Genomic DNA, 16,179 nt, shown 5'->3' with positions numbered 1-16,179 from the left:
CACATTCCTTCATGGTATCAAAGCGAGGTTTCACGTGTTGGGCTTAACGGCCACACGTGATCTCACGTCACTCAATATGTGTTGTCCACGTGTTGGCTTGAAAATTCGCCACACGTGCATGTGCGTGTTTAGAGTATTTCTCTCACATTAAAATGTTAAGAGACCTAGCCTGGATTTATAAGGAGTTGGACTACTCCCCCAATTGCCAATTGGTTATGGGGTGGAAACTCAATTTCCTTCAGGAATTACAGCTTATTTGGATTTGGATTCGAGGAAAACAAAAAATCTCTATTGAAAGTTCGTCTTTAGAATCCCTTCTTGTTTGGATCAATGATTGACATTGATTGTACGTAGGTATTGAAGAACATGATTGATATATGCAAGAAGAGTGTTTCTGTCAAATGAAAAGTATTGAAACTCCCCAGGAAACCCCCAAGCACCTTCATCAGTGAGACGGCCTTGTGAAGTGATGGCTGTCGAGCAAAGAGAGCTGTTGTATGGGCAATCAAATGGCAACTATCAAGCAAAAATCTACAATACAACAATGCAATATGACCAAAACTTTATTTAAATAAAAAATAAACAGAATCAAAATTAAGAGAGAAGTAAACCTTTTTTTTTTTTAATTTTAAAAAAAGGAGAATTTCATTCAACTACGAAAACGTATAGGAGGGCAAAAACAATGGACTCATTAAAACCTTTGCCATAAAAAATCCCCACAAAGAGAAAAATTTGGACAAAGAAAAAGAGTACCACAACACCATAAAAAATACAGAAAAAACATCCTACTCCCACATCCCTATCTTTCCCTAGAAGAGAGTCCAACCAAGGTGGTGCCCTCCAAACGAAACTAGAGCCTTCCTTCAAGCCAAATTGAGCAAGAGCATGCGCCACACCGTTGCCCTTTTAAGGTTGATACAGAACATCTGCCACGTACATGTCGACCACCAACTGTCTAATATCTTCCACCACATTGCCAGTGTTGCTCCACCAATCTATTCTGCCGTTAAGCATTGGCAGTTGCAAGTATAAAAGATTAAAACCCAAAAAGCGTATCATCAATAAAACATCCAACCGTATGGCCACTCCCTCCCTCCCCAAAACATCCAATCCCTGCAGCCCTGCAGCAGCAAAACCGCAAAAGAAATTTCCTTTCATCAACTTACAGAGACAAGTAACACTTTTGAATTAATTATACAAGGTTGCTTTTTTAATCAACAACATCTATACGAAGTGTTGCTTTTTTATTCTCTGACGAAAACACAGGAATTTAATTAATATGATATCCATAAAATACAAAATCAGAGGTTTCTCAAAACAGCCTTGTGCATAGAAATACATAAATCCCCTATAAAGAGAAAATAAAAAAGCACACCACAACACCAAGAGGAATGACTTACCATAATGATAATAGCTTGTTGATGACAATGAAATAGAAGTTTCTTATTGAGAAGTTACTTGGACAGAAGAGCTTCCCGATGTGCTCGCTTCGCCAGATCGCCTTACCTGAGGCGATCCAATGTACTTATGTGGGACATGGTCTATTTTCAACGAATCCTCACCTCTACCTTGTCTGCATCTTTCCTCAAGCTCAGGACATTCTTGAATAGAGAGGTGCTGGAGTTTAGTGGGAAGGTTGAAACCCGGTGGCAGTAGTGTCAAATTAGGACAATCATATATGGTCAAAGATCTAAGAGAAGCAAGATCCTCAAACCATTCTGGCAAAGCTGTTAGATTGTCGCAGCTACTAATTTCCAAGCAGTGCAGGGTCTTGACATTTTGCAACCCTTCTGGCAGAGAATCAAACCAAGGACAGTTCAAAACCATCAAACTTCGAAGGGAGGAGAGGTGTTGCACACCTGCTGGAAAAGAACCAAGTTTTGGACAGTCCATGATGGTCAAGTCCTCAAGCAATGTGAGCCGTTCCAAACTCGACGACAGAGAAGTCAGCTCACTGCAGTTTTCAATGGACAAAGTTCGAAGGGAAGCTAAACCTGCAATTCCACCATCTGGCAGGGATGTTAGCTTGCCACAGCCACTAATCTCCAGTGACTCCAGAGCTTTAAGGTTCTGCAAACTTTGTGGTAGAGAGAACAGCTCTCCACACCAACGAATGGTCAATGATTTCAGAGAACTAAGGTTTTGCATATGCAAAGGCATTGAATGAAGCTTGGGGCAAGACAAGATCTTCAACGAAGACAGACTAGCTGATGCAAAGAGCCCTTCTGGGAGATACACTAGGTCTGGAATTTTGTCAATAATAAGAACAGACAGCAAACTTAAATCTGCTACGGGCACCATTGTAGGATTACAATTCCGCAGCTCCAAATGTTGAAGGGACTGAGGTAACGGTATATGTGCTAACTTGGGGCAACTCTTTACAGTTAATTTCTTCAATCTACGGAATGCATTTCCATCATTTGCACTTGACCACTCTTTCAAGTTTGCAAAATCACTTATTGATAGTTCTTCGAGTAATGGAAACCATATGTATGTACCATCACCATAGAACTCTGTACCAATGCTCTGCACGCCATGCATTCCTTGCAGAGAAAGCGTCTTAAGTAGCGGAAGATTCCCAAGGGCTGGAAGATGTTCACAACTTCTACAGTTGGTGAATTCAGCAGCGACAAGATTTGGGAGAGCCCAATCAGGAAATTTGATTCCTGGATACCCATTTATAACTAGCTTTTTCAGATTTTTGTGTGGTTGCAGACCTTCAATAACTTCTTCAGGTTGTCGTGCTATACCTGATCCTGAGACATCTACTTCAAGTTGGGCAGTAGGTAGTTTCGGGAATGAATCTATAAATTGTGGAATAAGACCCCAGTATAATCCCAATGAATCAAGATTTTTCATCTTACGCAGTTTTGCTGATTCCAATGAAGATAACTGCCTATGAAAAAATAAAGCTTGGGGCAGTAAAGAAGCAACGTCAATATTCTCCAAGCGAGTAATATTCTCCAAGCGAGTAATATTCAACTCCCCATAAAGATTTAAACCTTGCTGCAGCTGAATATACCCCGCCCCCTTCGGCACAACAAAAAGTGGCAATGTCTGAAGATTAACTAAAGATCCAATTTGAGGAGGCATACCAGTCAAACGCACACATCCACTTAAGTTAAGATGTCTCAGGTTTAATCCCAAACAAGGCAAAATCTCAAGATTATGACAACAAGTTAGGTTTAAGGTCTGCAAAAAAAAGAGATACTCTACGCTTTCAGGAAACTTGGAGATGAGCGTGTAAGACAAGTCAAGATACCTCAAACATATCAAATCACCAAGGGAATTCGGCAGATCAACAAGATCACAGTTGTTGAGATCTAGCACTCGCAAGTACTCAAAACTTGAATAAATTTTATCTCCGTTCTGTAATGAGCCAGAATCTCCAATCAATAAGAGAGTTCGCAAATGTTCTGCTTCATATAGAGTTTCTGGAATTGTAATTCTTGCACCATATCTATAAACAACAGATGCGTGACGAATCTCTGCTGGTGACCAATTTTGTGGCCGACCCTGTTCAAGTACCACATATTCTTTTCCTGCAACATATCGTGCAAGATCATGAATGATATCATTCATCTTGTATCCAATTGTTTCTCCACCGTCATGTAGCCGTACTTCTTGCAAGAAAGATATCCACAACAATTCGGAAAAGTATTCCTCACCAATGTCTTCAGGCCTCTTGCTTCCTTCTTTTGGAATGAAGCCTTCTGCCATCCATAGATGAATCAACTTCTGCTTCTTGAACTCATAATTTTTGGGAAATAATGAGAAGAATGCAAAGCATTGTCTAAGATGTGGGGGTAGACTCAACATCAGGGCAGGGAAAACTTTATGTTGGCTTTCATCTGATTCCCAGAGTTCACAATCTCGCATAAATAACCACTGTTTTTCTTCTCTTTGCAAGCGCATTGATCTTCCCAAACATTTTGCAGCTAACGGCACTCCTCCAAATTTTTTGATAATCTCCTTTCCAATCTGTGTAAGATTTGGATACTTCTCTTCTTCTCCGCGTAGAAATGCTCCCTGCTTGAACAAAGACCAGCAATCATCATCCTTCAAACCATTTAAATAAAATGGTGAATTTGGGAAGTCCATTATTAATGGAATTTTTTGACTGCGGGTGGTGACAATAATTTTGCATCCAACAAGACCCGCTCTAAACAAAGGTCTTAGTTCGTCCCAATCATCCTGGTCTTCTGTCCAAACATTATCTAACACAATCAGACATCTTTTCTTCTTTAGCAATTTCAAAAGCCGAGACTGAAGTGGTTCAATCTCCGACAATTTGCATTCCTCCTCTGTTACACGCTCAATGGCTTCTTTCATAATCTTCTTGACATTGAAATTCTCAGAAACAAAAATCCACATTCTAGAGTCGAAGAGTTTGGAGACCCTCTCATCGTTATATGCCAATTGAGCAAGAGTGGTCTTGCCAATTCCTCCAATACCAATTATTGGAATACAAGTTGCATATCCATCCTGGGAAGTTTCCGAAGACAGTAACAATTTGACTAACTTCTCCTTCTCATCATCTCTTCCATATATCTTTGGGTCGACGATGCAAGAGCCAGTCTCCCTTTGGATAGATCGTCGATCTCCTACGCCAAGCTCTCTAAAATTAAATGTTGAGAATCCCTCATTTATCGTCTTATCTAATCTGTGGATTGCCTTTTTAATTTTTTCAGCATGAGAGCCTTTTAAAATTGGATTTCTAAGATACCTGTTGTCATAGCGAGCGATACAGAAGTCCAGAAGGTTCTCAGCATCAGAAACAGCTTTCTTGAGGTTTGACAACCAAAACATAACATATGTGTTGGTTATTTGTTGATCCTCTGCAGCTTGAAGAATAGCTTCAACCCTTTTTAAGGAATCTTGTAGTCTGTTGAGGTTGTCCTCGAGACCGAACATATCACCAATTACTTTTAAGGCTGGGGAGGCCAATCTGTCAAAGATCACTTGCAAAGCAGGGGATAAAACTATGCTTGCTGCTTCCATTTCTAGCAACAACACCACCACCAAAACAAAACAAGCCTGAGATTATGAGAATGGTTGGATCTGGAAATGGAAATGGAATGGATCTGGAATGGATCTGAAAAGAAATACAATTTGGTTAACAGTTTGCTTTAGAGGGCCTTTCAAAAGCCAGCAAATATGCGGTTCATGGTGGAGAATCTAGAGATAGATATTTGTTTCTTTCTTTTCTTCTTTTTCTCTTTGCTCATCATTTCCACCCGCCTACATTTTCTTTATTTTGTTAATACTTAATACTTTACTTATTTTCATCGAGTAAGGAGGCTTACTTTGCCCTTTAAAATTTAATTTGATTCACTCTTCCTTTAAACTTTGTCAACAGTCAACTAAATCAACTCTTACAATTTAGGGTTGATTAATGTTTAAAATCGTCGTTTAAAGCTAGTTTAGATTTTCCTACATGGCTTATATAATTTACGGTTGAATAATGTTTTAAAAAACCCATTGTGGTAACAGTCAACCATACCAAAGCTCATATGGCGCAGACGTGGTGCACATTGCTTGCTAGTTTCAAGGAATTATGATTTAACTTGAGTGAAAAATCAAGCTTACACTATTTCTCCCGCTATATTACAATGTTGCTACACAAGAGGTTGATTGGTCTATATTTTTCTCAGCCCTACGTGAAACTTCTCCGTGTTCAGACCGTTGGAGCTCACCTTTGTCATGCTTTTGCTTCACCCACATCCGCCTCAAATATTAAGATTTAAGAACTATCTTTCTGGTTCAACTTCTTTTGATGTAAATAGTTTGATGTGTTGACCAGGGTCGGTCTGGAGATTTTGAGGGCTAACCTTAAAATGGTCCCTCGTATAAAATAACACAAACTTACACTATTACGTAATGTCATACAATAAATGTTTTTTTTCCTTAAAGTGACCAAAGTACCCCTACTCCCAAGGGCAAAATTGAAATTTCACAAAAGAATTAAATTTAATTAAATTGATTATATTGTATCAGAGATGTTACACCTTTTGAATAATCACCATGATTAAGACAATGAGTCTTTGTCGTAATAGATCATATTCAAATATTAAATATTTTTTAACACCTAATTTATTTTGTATGCAACTTTTTTGGTTGAGTTAGTTGGATGCATTATTTTTGCAAAAATACATATCTTTTTAACACCTAATTTATTTTGTATCAATATTCTAAGAACATCATTAATTGGATGCAACTTTTTTGGTTGAGTTAGTTGGATGCATTATTTTTTCGAACAATTGGCTGTTTTTTCGAACTCCATGACACAGCACCAGAACTTAGCAAGAACACATAGCCACTTGTACTCTTCCTATCTTCCATATCTCCTGCATAATCACTATCCGTGAAAGCAAGCAATTTACCATCTCCACCTCTCTTGTCGGATTTCGTATAGTTTCGGAGACTATGACTTATATAATTTATGGTTGATTAATGTTTAAAATCGTTCTTTAAGGGCTAGTTTAGCTCTGGGGTTTTGGTCTCTGGCCTAAATCCTAAGCTATGAGTGAGCATTTTTGAAAAAAAATAACGAGTGACACAGCTATGTAATAGTCTAGGGCTAAACAAATAGAAAATAAAGCCTAGGGTCTGGAAATATGTACAGAAATGCTGATGGAAACTAAAGTATTTGAATGCATCTGGTGTATTTACTTAATGTCCCTATGCCTTTCACCTTACTTTTCTTGAGCTCAATCCTCTCCTTTTCTTTTCCTATATTTTTCTCATTCATTGGTTTTCTTTGTCTTTGCTTAATTCCCAGTCAAAGTCAAGGTCTTTCATTTCATACATCTTTACTTTTGTCATCCAAATCACTATTCTCTTTGAAAAGCTTTAATCCAAGGACGACACTTTTCCACCGACCGACCCCCCCTTCACGAGATGAAGAATGCTTTTTCTACGTACTTTTCTTGTTTGGTTTATGGTGGAGAATCTGGAGAGAGATTTTTTTTTTTTTCTCTCTTTTCATCTTTTTCTCTTTGCTCATTATTTCCACATTTCATCAAGGCTTAATTATCCTATATATGCCTTTACTTTGGCTTAATTATCCTCATCACACTGATGCCACCGTGCATACAAATCCTACGAATCCTTAAAGAAAATATGTTTTTCTTTAGTTGCATCTGTTAGAGGTTTTGGTCTTGATTTGGTTATATCTGTTTTTCTTGTATTGTTTTGGTGGATATCTTGTTTTAGCCCAATATTGGACGACATTGATTGTACGTGTTGAAGAACATGATTGATATATGCAACAGTGTTTCTGCCAGATGACAAGTATTGTCTAGGAAACCCCCAAGCACCTTCAAGTCAGTAGGAAAAACCCAAACACCTTCATCTTTTTGAAAAACACAAGTTCCTACTCTTTTTCCTCTTTCATTCATTTGTAAAATAGGGGACCCAAAATCTGTCGTATTGGATGATTAAGGAACTCAAAAGCCTATTCCAAAACTGAAAATTTTCAAATTTTGTATGTTTTTTTTGGGTGCAAAACGGTATTTTTGGGGAGTACACAAAATCAAATACACATTGAGTATATCGATGAAGGCTCTTAATTATTTGAACGACAAATGCCTATTGCAAAAATTGTGTTTACATGGAATTATTCCTCATTGAGTTATATGCTGCTACCCTCTCTCCTACGTAGTCACATTGGTAAGCACCACAGCTCATTCTTAATTCACCATTGAGAGCTTGAATTCAGAAATTTGGAACTTATAAATTCCCTATAAATTAAGAAAGAAAAACACACCACAAGTTGACAAGGCTCAATGGATCATTCGGCTGTAGGATTTTAACTCAAAAGATCTCGATTCATGTGTACCACCTACTTACTTTTAAATTGTCGTGGGGTAATGGCCACTCTCAGGTTCAGTGCCAAGGCTTGTATTAAGCCACACTCAATGACAAAGAAGTCAGATAACTCACTGCAGCTCTCAATTGAGAAAGTTCAGAGGGAACTTCCACCATCCGAAGTGGAGATTATTGGAAGAGCAAAAATTTGGATTTGTACTCCTTTTCTCTTTACAATTCATGCTGGGCAGAGAAGTTGCAGGCGTCTGAACTGAATCATCCTACTGTGACTCCAATATGAGGTCTTGTAAAGTCTGTGTTCACCCTGAAATCCCACGGCCATTATGGATTGACCATTGAAATTGTAAAAACTCTTTAACAAAATGAAATTGTACAAATAGTTGAAACCAAAACAAGCCAGAGTTTTTTTTTTTCATTTTAAAAAAGAGCAAAGATAACCAACAGCAAATAAAGATGAGCGTTTGTCTGAAGATTTCTCAATCCAGACAATTTGAACAAGAAGCTTCACGTTAATTGGAAATCATACCAACAAAACTGGAAAAAAGTTACCATATTGGATGATGGCTGTCGAGCAAAGAGAGCTGTTGTATGAGCAATCAAATGGCAACTATCAAGCAAAAATCTACAATACAACAATGCAATATGACTAAAACTTTATTTAAATAAAAAATAAACAGAACCAAAATTAAGAGAGACATGTAAACCCTATTTTTTTAAAATAAAAAAGGAGAATTTCATTCAACTAGGAAAACGTATAGGGGGGCAAAAACAATGGCCTCGTTAAAACTTTTGCCATAAAAAATCCCAGCAAAGAGGAAAATCTAAACAGGGAAAAAGAATACCACAACACCTCCACAAAAAATACATAAAAAACACCCTACCCCCACATCCCTATCTTTCCCTAGAAGACAGTCCAGCCAAGGTGGTGCCGTCCAAAAGAAACTGGAGCCTTCCTTCAAGCCAAATTGAGTAAGAGCATGCGCCACACCGTTGCCCTCTCAAGGTTGATACAAAACATCCGTCACGTACATGTCGACCACCAACCGTCTTAAATCTTCCATCACATTGCCAATGTTGCTCCACCAATCCATTCTGCCATTAAGCAATGAAACAGCTTCTTGGGAGGCAGTTGCAAGTATAAAACGATTAAAACCCAAAAAGCCTATCATCAATAAACTTTCCCCTGTGGCCACTATCTCCTCAAAACATCCAACCCCTGCGGCCCTGCAGCGGCAAAACCACAAAAGAAAATTCATTTCATCAACTTACAGAGACAAGTAACACTTTTGAACTAATTATACAAGGTTGCCTTTTTATGCTTTTTTAATATTGAAAGAGTCATATATCTACAATGTTCTCATTTCGAAACAAAGTATCAATCAACAACACCTATACGGAGTGTTGACGAAAACACAGGAATTTAATTAATATGATATCTATACAATACCAAATCAGAGGATTCTCAAAACAGCCTTGTACATAGAAATACATAATGATAATACCAAGAGGAATGACTTACCATAATGATAATAGCTTGTTGATGACAATGAAATAGAAGTTTCTTACTGAGAAGATTCTTGGACAGAAGAGCTTCCCGATGTGCTCGCTTCGGCAGACCGCTTTACCTGAGGCGGTCCAATGTACTTATGCGGGACATGGGCTATTTTCGACCAATCCTCACCGCTACGTTGTCTGCATCTTTCCTCAAGCTCAGGACATTCTTGAATAGAGAGGTGCTGGAGTTTAGTGAGAAGCTTGAAACCCAGTGGCAGTAGTTTCAAATTAGGACAATCATATATGGTCAAAGATCTAAGAGAAGCAAGATCCTCAAGCCATTCTGGCAAAGCTGTTAGATTGCCGCAGCTACTAATTTCCAAGCAGTGCAGGGTCTTGACATTTTGCAACCCTTCTGGCAGAGAATCAAACCAAGGACAGTTCAAAACCATCAAACTTCGAAGGGAGGAGAGGTGTTGCACACCTGCTGGAAAAGAACCAAGTTTTGGACAGTCCAAGATGGTCAAGTCCTCAAGCAATGTGAGCTGTTCCAAACTCGACGACAGAGAAGTCAGCTCACTGCAGTTTTCAATGGACAAAGTTCGAAGGGAAGCCAAACCTGCAATTCCACCATCTGGCAGGGATGTTAGCTTGCCACAGCCACTAATCTCCAGTGACTCCAGAGCTTTAAGGTTCTGCAAACTTTGTGGTAGAGAGGACAGCTCTCCACACCAACGAATGGTCAATGATTTCAGAGAACTAAGGTTTTGCATATGCAAAGGCATTGAATGAAGCTTGGGGCAAGACAAGATCTTCAACGAAGACAGACTAGCTGATGCAAAGAGCCCTTCTGGGAGATACACTAGGTCTGGAATTTTGTCAATAATAAGAACAGACAGCAAACTTAAATCTGCTACGGGCACCATTGTAGGATTACAATTCCGCAGCTCCAAATGTTGAAGGGACTGAGGTAACGGTATATGTGCTAACTTGGGGCAACTCTTTACAGTTAATTTCTTCAATCTACGGAATGCATTTCCATCATTTGCACTTGACCACTCTTTCAAGTTTGCAAAATCACTTATTGATAGTTCTTCGAGTAATGGAAACCATATGTATGTACCATCACCATAGAACTCTGTACCAATGCTCTGCACGCCATGCATTCCTTGCAGAGAAAGCGTCTTAAGTAGCGGAAGATTCCCAAGGGCTGGAAGATGTTCACAACTTCTACAGTTGGTGAATTCAGCAGCGACAAGATTTGGGAGAGCCCAATCAGGAAATTTGATTCCTGGATACCCATTTATAACTAGCTTTTTCAGATTTTTGTGTGGTTGCAGACCTTCAATAACTTCTTCAGGTTGTCGTGCTATACCTGATCCTGAGACATCTACTTCAAGTTGGGCAGTAGGTAGTTTCGGGAATGAATCTATAAATTGTGGAATAAGACCCCAGTATAATCCCAATGAATCAAGATTTTTCATCTTACGCAGTTTTGCTGATTCCAATGAAGATAACTGCCTATGAAAAAATAAAGCTTGGGGCAGTAAAGAAGCAACGTCAATATTCTCCAAGCGAGTAATATTCTCCAAGCGAGTAATATTCAACTCCCCATAAAGATTTAAACCTTGCTGCAGCTGAATATACCCCGCCCCCTTCGGCACAACAAAAAGTGGCAATGTCTGAAGATTAACTAAAGATCCAATTTGAGGAGGCATACCAGTCAAACGCACACATCCACTTAAGTTAAGATGTCTCAGGTTTAATCCCAAACAAGGCAAAATCTCAAGATTATGACAACAAGTTAGGTTTAAGGTCTGCAAAAAAAAGAGATACTCTACGCTTTCAGGAAACTTGGAGATGAGCGTGTAAGACAAGTCAAGATACCTCAAACATATCAAATCACCAAGGGAATTCGGCAGATCAACAAGATCACAGTTGTTGAGATCTAGCACTCGCAAGTACTCAAAACTTGAATAAATTTTATCTCCGTTCTGTAATGAGCCAGAATCTCCAATCAATAAGAGAGTTCGCAAATGTTCTGCTTCATATAGAGTTTCTGGAATTGTAATTCTTGCACCATATCTATAAACAACAGATGCGTGACGAATCTCTGCTGGTGACCAATTTTGTGGCCGACCCTGTTCAAGTACCACATATTCTTTTCCTGCAACATATCGTGCAAGATCATGAATGATATCATTCATCTTGTATCCAATTGTTTCTCCACCGTCATGTAGCCGTACTTCTTGCAAGAAAGATATCCACAACAATTCGGAAAAGTATTCCTCACCAATGTCTTCAGGCCTCTTGCTTCCTTCTTTTGGAATGAAGCCTTCTGCCATCCATAGATGAATCAACTTCTGCTTCTTGAACTCATAATTTTTGGGAAATAATGAGAAGAATGCAAAGCATTGTCTAAGATGTGGGGGTAGACTCAACATCAGGGCAGGGAAAACTTTATGTTGGCTTTCATCTGATTCCCAGAGTTCACAATCTCGCATAAATAACCACTGTTTTTCTTCTCTTTGCAAGCGCATTGATCTTCCCAAACATTTTGCAGCTAACGGCACTCCTCCAAATTTTTTGATAATCTCCTTTCCAATCTGTGTAAGATTTGGATACTTCTCTTCTTCTCCGCGTAGAAATGCTCCCTGCTTGAACAAAGACCAGCAATCATCATCCTTCAAACCATTTAAATAAAATGGTGAATTTGGGAAGTCCATTATTAATGGAATTTTTTGACTGCGGGTGGTGACAATAATTTTGCATCCAACAAGACCCGCTCTAAACAAAGGTCTTAGTTCGTCCCAATCATCCTGGTCTTCTGTCCAAACATTATCTAACACAATCAGACATCTTTTCTTCTTTAGCAATTTCAAAAGCCGAGACTGAAGTGGTTCAATCTCCGACAATTTGCATTCCTCCTCTGTTACACGCTCAATGGCTTCTTTCATAATCTTCTTGACATTGAAATTCTCAGAAACAAAAATCCACATTCTAGAGTCGAAGAGTTTGGAGACCCTCTCATCGTTATATGCCAATTGAGCAAGAGTGGTCTTGCCAATTCCTCCAATACCAATTATTGGAATACAAGTTGCATATCCATCCTGGGAAGTTTCCGAAGACAGTAACAATTTGACTAACTTCTCCTTCTCATCATCTCTTCCATATATCTTTGGGTCGACGATGCAAGAGCCAGTCTCCCTTTGGATAGATCGTCGATCTCCTACGCCAAGCTCTCTAAAATTAAATGTTGAGAATCCCTCATTTATCGTCTTATCTAATCTGTGGATTGCCTTTTTAATTTTTTCAGCATGAGAGCCTTTTAAAATTGGATTTCTAAGATACCTGTTGTCATAGCGAGCGATACAGAAGTCCAGAAGGTTCTCAGCATCAGAAACAGCTTTCTTGAGGTTTGACAACCAAAACATAACATATGTGTTGGTTATTTGTTGATCCTCTGCAGCTTGAAGAATAGCTTCAACCCTTTTTAAGGAATCTTGTAGTCTGTTGAGGTTGTCCTCGAGACCGAACATATCACCAATTACTTTTAAGGCTGGGGAGGCCAATCTGTCAAAGATCACTTGCAAAGCAGGGGATAAAACTATGCTTGCTGCTTCCATTTCTAGCAACAACACCACCACCAAAACAAAACAAGCCTGAGATTATGAGAATGGTTGGATCTGGAAATGGAAATGGAATGGATCTGGAATGGATCTGAAAAGAAATACAATTTGGTTAACAGTTTGCTTTAGAGGGCCTTTCAAAAGCCAGCAAATATGCGGTTCATGGTGGAGAATCTAGAGATAGATATTTGTTTCTTTCTTTTCTTCTTTTTCTCTTTGCTCATCATTTCCACCCGCCTACATTTTCTTTATTTTGTTAATACTTAATACTTTACTTATTTTCATCGAGTAAGGAGGCTTACTTTGCCCTTTAAAATTTAATTTGATTCACTCTTCCTTTAAACTTTGTCAACAGTCAACTAAATCAACTCTTACAATTTAGGGTTGATTAATGTTTAAAATCGTCGTTTAAAGCTAGTTTAGATTTTCCTACATGGCTTATATAATTTACGGTTGAATAATGTTTTAAAAAACCCATTGTGGTAACAGTCAACCATACCAAAGCTCATATGGCGCAGACGTGGTGCACATTGCTTGCTAGTTTCAAGGAATTATGATTTAACTTGAGTGAAAAATCAAGCTTACACTATTTCTCCCGCTATATTACAATGTTGCTACACAAGAGGTTGATTGGTCTATATTTTTCTCAGCCCTACGTGAAACTTCTCCGTGTTCAGACCGTTGGAGCTCACCTTTGTCATGCTTTTGCTTCACCCACATCCGCCTCAAATATTAAGATTTAAGAACTATCTTTCTGGTTCAACTTCTTTTGATGTAAATAGTTTGATGTGTTGACCAGGGTCGGTCTGGAGATTTTGAGGGCCCTGTGCTAACCTTAAAATGGTCCCTCGTATAAAATAACACAAACTTACACCATTACGTAATGCCATACAATAAATGTTTTTTTTCCTTAAAGTGACCAAAGTACCCCTGCTCCCAAGGGCAAAATTGAAATTTCACAAAAGAATTAAATTTAATTAAATTGATTATATTGTATCAAAGATGTTACACCTTTTGAATAATCACCATGATTAAGACAATGAGTCTTTGTCGTAATAGATCATATTCAAATATTAAATATTTTTTAACACCTAATTTATTTTGTATGCAACTTTTTTGGTTGAGTTAGTTGGATGCATTATTTTTGCAAAAATACATATCTTTTTAACACCTAATTTATTTTGTATCAATATTCTAAGAACATCATTAATTGGATGCAACTTTTTTGGTTGAGTTAGTTGGATGCATTATTTTTTCGAACAATTGGCTGTTTTTTCGAACTCCATGACACAGCACCAGAACTTAGCAAGAACACATAGCCACTTGTACTCTTCCTATCTTCCATATCTCCTGCATAATCACTATCCGTGAAAGCAAGCAATTTACCATCTCCACCTCTCTTGTCGGATTTCGTATAGTTTCGGAGACTATGACTTATATAATTTATGGTTGATTAATGTTTAAAATCGTTCTTTAAGGGCTAGTTTAGCTCTGGGGTTTTGGTCTCTGGCCTAAATCCTAAGCTATGAGTGAGCATTTTTGAAAAAAAATAACGAGTGACACAGCTATGTAATAGTCTAGGGCTAAACAAATAGAAAATAAAGCCTAGGGTCTGGAAATATGTACAGAAATGCTGATGGAAACTAAAGTATTTGAATGCATCTGGTGTATTTACTTAATGTCCCTATGCCTTTCACCTTACTTTTCTTGAGCTCAATCCTCTCCTTTTCTTTTCCTATATTTTTCTCATTCATTGGTTTTCTTTGTCTTTGCTTAATTCCCAGTCAAAGTCAAGGTCTTTCATTTCATACATCTTTACTTTTGTCATCCAAATCACTATTCTCTTTGAAAAGCTTTAATCCAAGGACGACACTTTTCCACCGACCGACCCCCCCTTCACGAGATGAAGAATGCTTTTTCTACGTACTTTTCTTGTTTGGTTTATGGTGGAGAATCTGGAGAGAGATTTTTTTTTTTTTCTCTCTTTTCATCTTTTTCTCTTTGCTCATTATTTCCACATTTCATCAAGGCTTAATTATCCTATATATGCCTTTACTTTGGCTTAATTATCCTCATCACACTGATGCCACCGTGCATACAAATCCTACGAATCCTTAAAGAAAATATGTTTTTCTTTAGTTGCATCTGTTAGAGGTTTTGGTCTTGATTTGGTTATATCTGTTTTTCTTGTATTGTTTTGGTGGATATCTTGTTTTAGCCCAATATTGGACGACATTGATTGTACGTGTTGAAGAACATGATTGATATATGCAACAGTGTTTCTGCCAGATGACAAGTATTGTCTAGGAAACCCCCAAGCACCTTCAAGTCAGTAGGAAAAACCCAAACACCTTCATCTTTTTGAAAAACACAAGTTCCTACTCTTTTTCCTCTTTCATTCATTTGTAAAATAGGGGACCCAAAATCTGTCGTATTGGATGATTAAGGAACTCAAAAGCCTATTCCAAAACTGAAAATTTTCAAATTTTGTATGTTTTTTTTGGGTGCAAAACGGTATTTTTGGGGAGTACACAAAATCAAATACACATTGAGTATATCGATGAAGGCTCTTAATTATTTGAACGACAAATGCCTATTGCAAAAATTGTGTTTACATGGAATTATTCCTCATTGAGTTATATGCTGCTACCCTCTCTCCTACGTAGTCACATTGGTAAGCACCACAGCTCATTCTTAATTCACCATTGAGAGCTTGAATTCAGAAATTTGGAACTTATAAATTCCCTATAAATTAAGAAAGAAAAACACACCACAAGTTGACAAGGCTCAATGGATCATTCGGCTGTAGGATTTTAACTCAAAAGATCTCGATTCATGTGTACCACCTACTTACTTTTAAATTGTCGTGGGGTAATGGCCACTCTCAGGTTCAGTGCCAAGGCTTGTATTAAGCCACACTCAATGACAAAGAAGTCAGATAACTCACTGCAGCTCTCAATTGAGAAAGTTCAGAGGGAACTTCCACCATCCGACACTACTACAAAAAAGCAAAAAGACGACGATAAATCACCGTCGTGTATTCGGTTTTTCAATGGTCGTGGAATCCACCGTCATCTTTTCACTCATAAACCACGATGCTAAATCACCGTCGTTGTTAAAATATACAACGTCATCAACAAATACAAAACGACGTCTTTGTACTGCAAAAAGATCTAAAAAAGCAGTCGGGGATGAGAATAGACGACCAACTCTCTAAAAAAACCGT

At 38.2% G+C, this 16,179-nt stretch overlaps 2 protein-coding genes across 2 annotated transcripts; both read right to left on the bottom strand.

The window, feature by feature from the left end:
• Positions 1 to 1,443: 1,443 nt before the first annotated feature.
• Positions 1,444 to 5,001, bottom strand: LOC117638413 (putative disease resistance protein RGA1). The gene has a single exon (XM_034373545.1). It carries the CDS (start codon positions 4,999 to 5,001, stop codon positions 1,444 to 1,446), a length of 3,558 nt encoding a protein of 1,185 aa, XP_034229436.1.
• Positions 5,002 to 8,464: 3,463 nt separating this feature from the next.
• Positions 8,465 to 12,950, bottom strand: LOC117638412 (disease resistance protein RGA2-like). Its single transcript, XM_034373544.1, has 2 exons — positions 9,350 to 12,950; positions 8,465 to 9,054 (listed from the first exon to the last, which is right to left on the bottom strand). The coding sequence occupies exon 1, from the start codon at positions 12,948 to 12,950 to the stop codon at positions 9,393 to 9,395; it is 3,558 nt and encodes a 1,185-aa protein (XP_034229435.1). The 3' UTR covers positions 8,465 to 9,054; positions 9,350 to 9,392.
• Positions 12,951 to 16,179: the final 3,229 nt, after the last annotated feature.

Source organism: Prunus dulcis, chromosome 8 (assembly GCF_902201215.1).
Source record: "Prunus dulcis chromosome 8, ALMONDv2, whole genome shotgun sequence".
Lineage (NCBI taxonomy): Eukaryota > Viridiplantae > Streptophyta > Magnoliopsida > Rosales > Rosaceae > Prunus > Prunus dulcis.
This window is presented reverse-complemented; position numbering and strand designations above follow the sequence as displayed.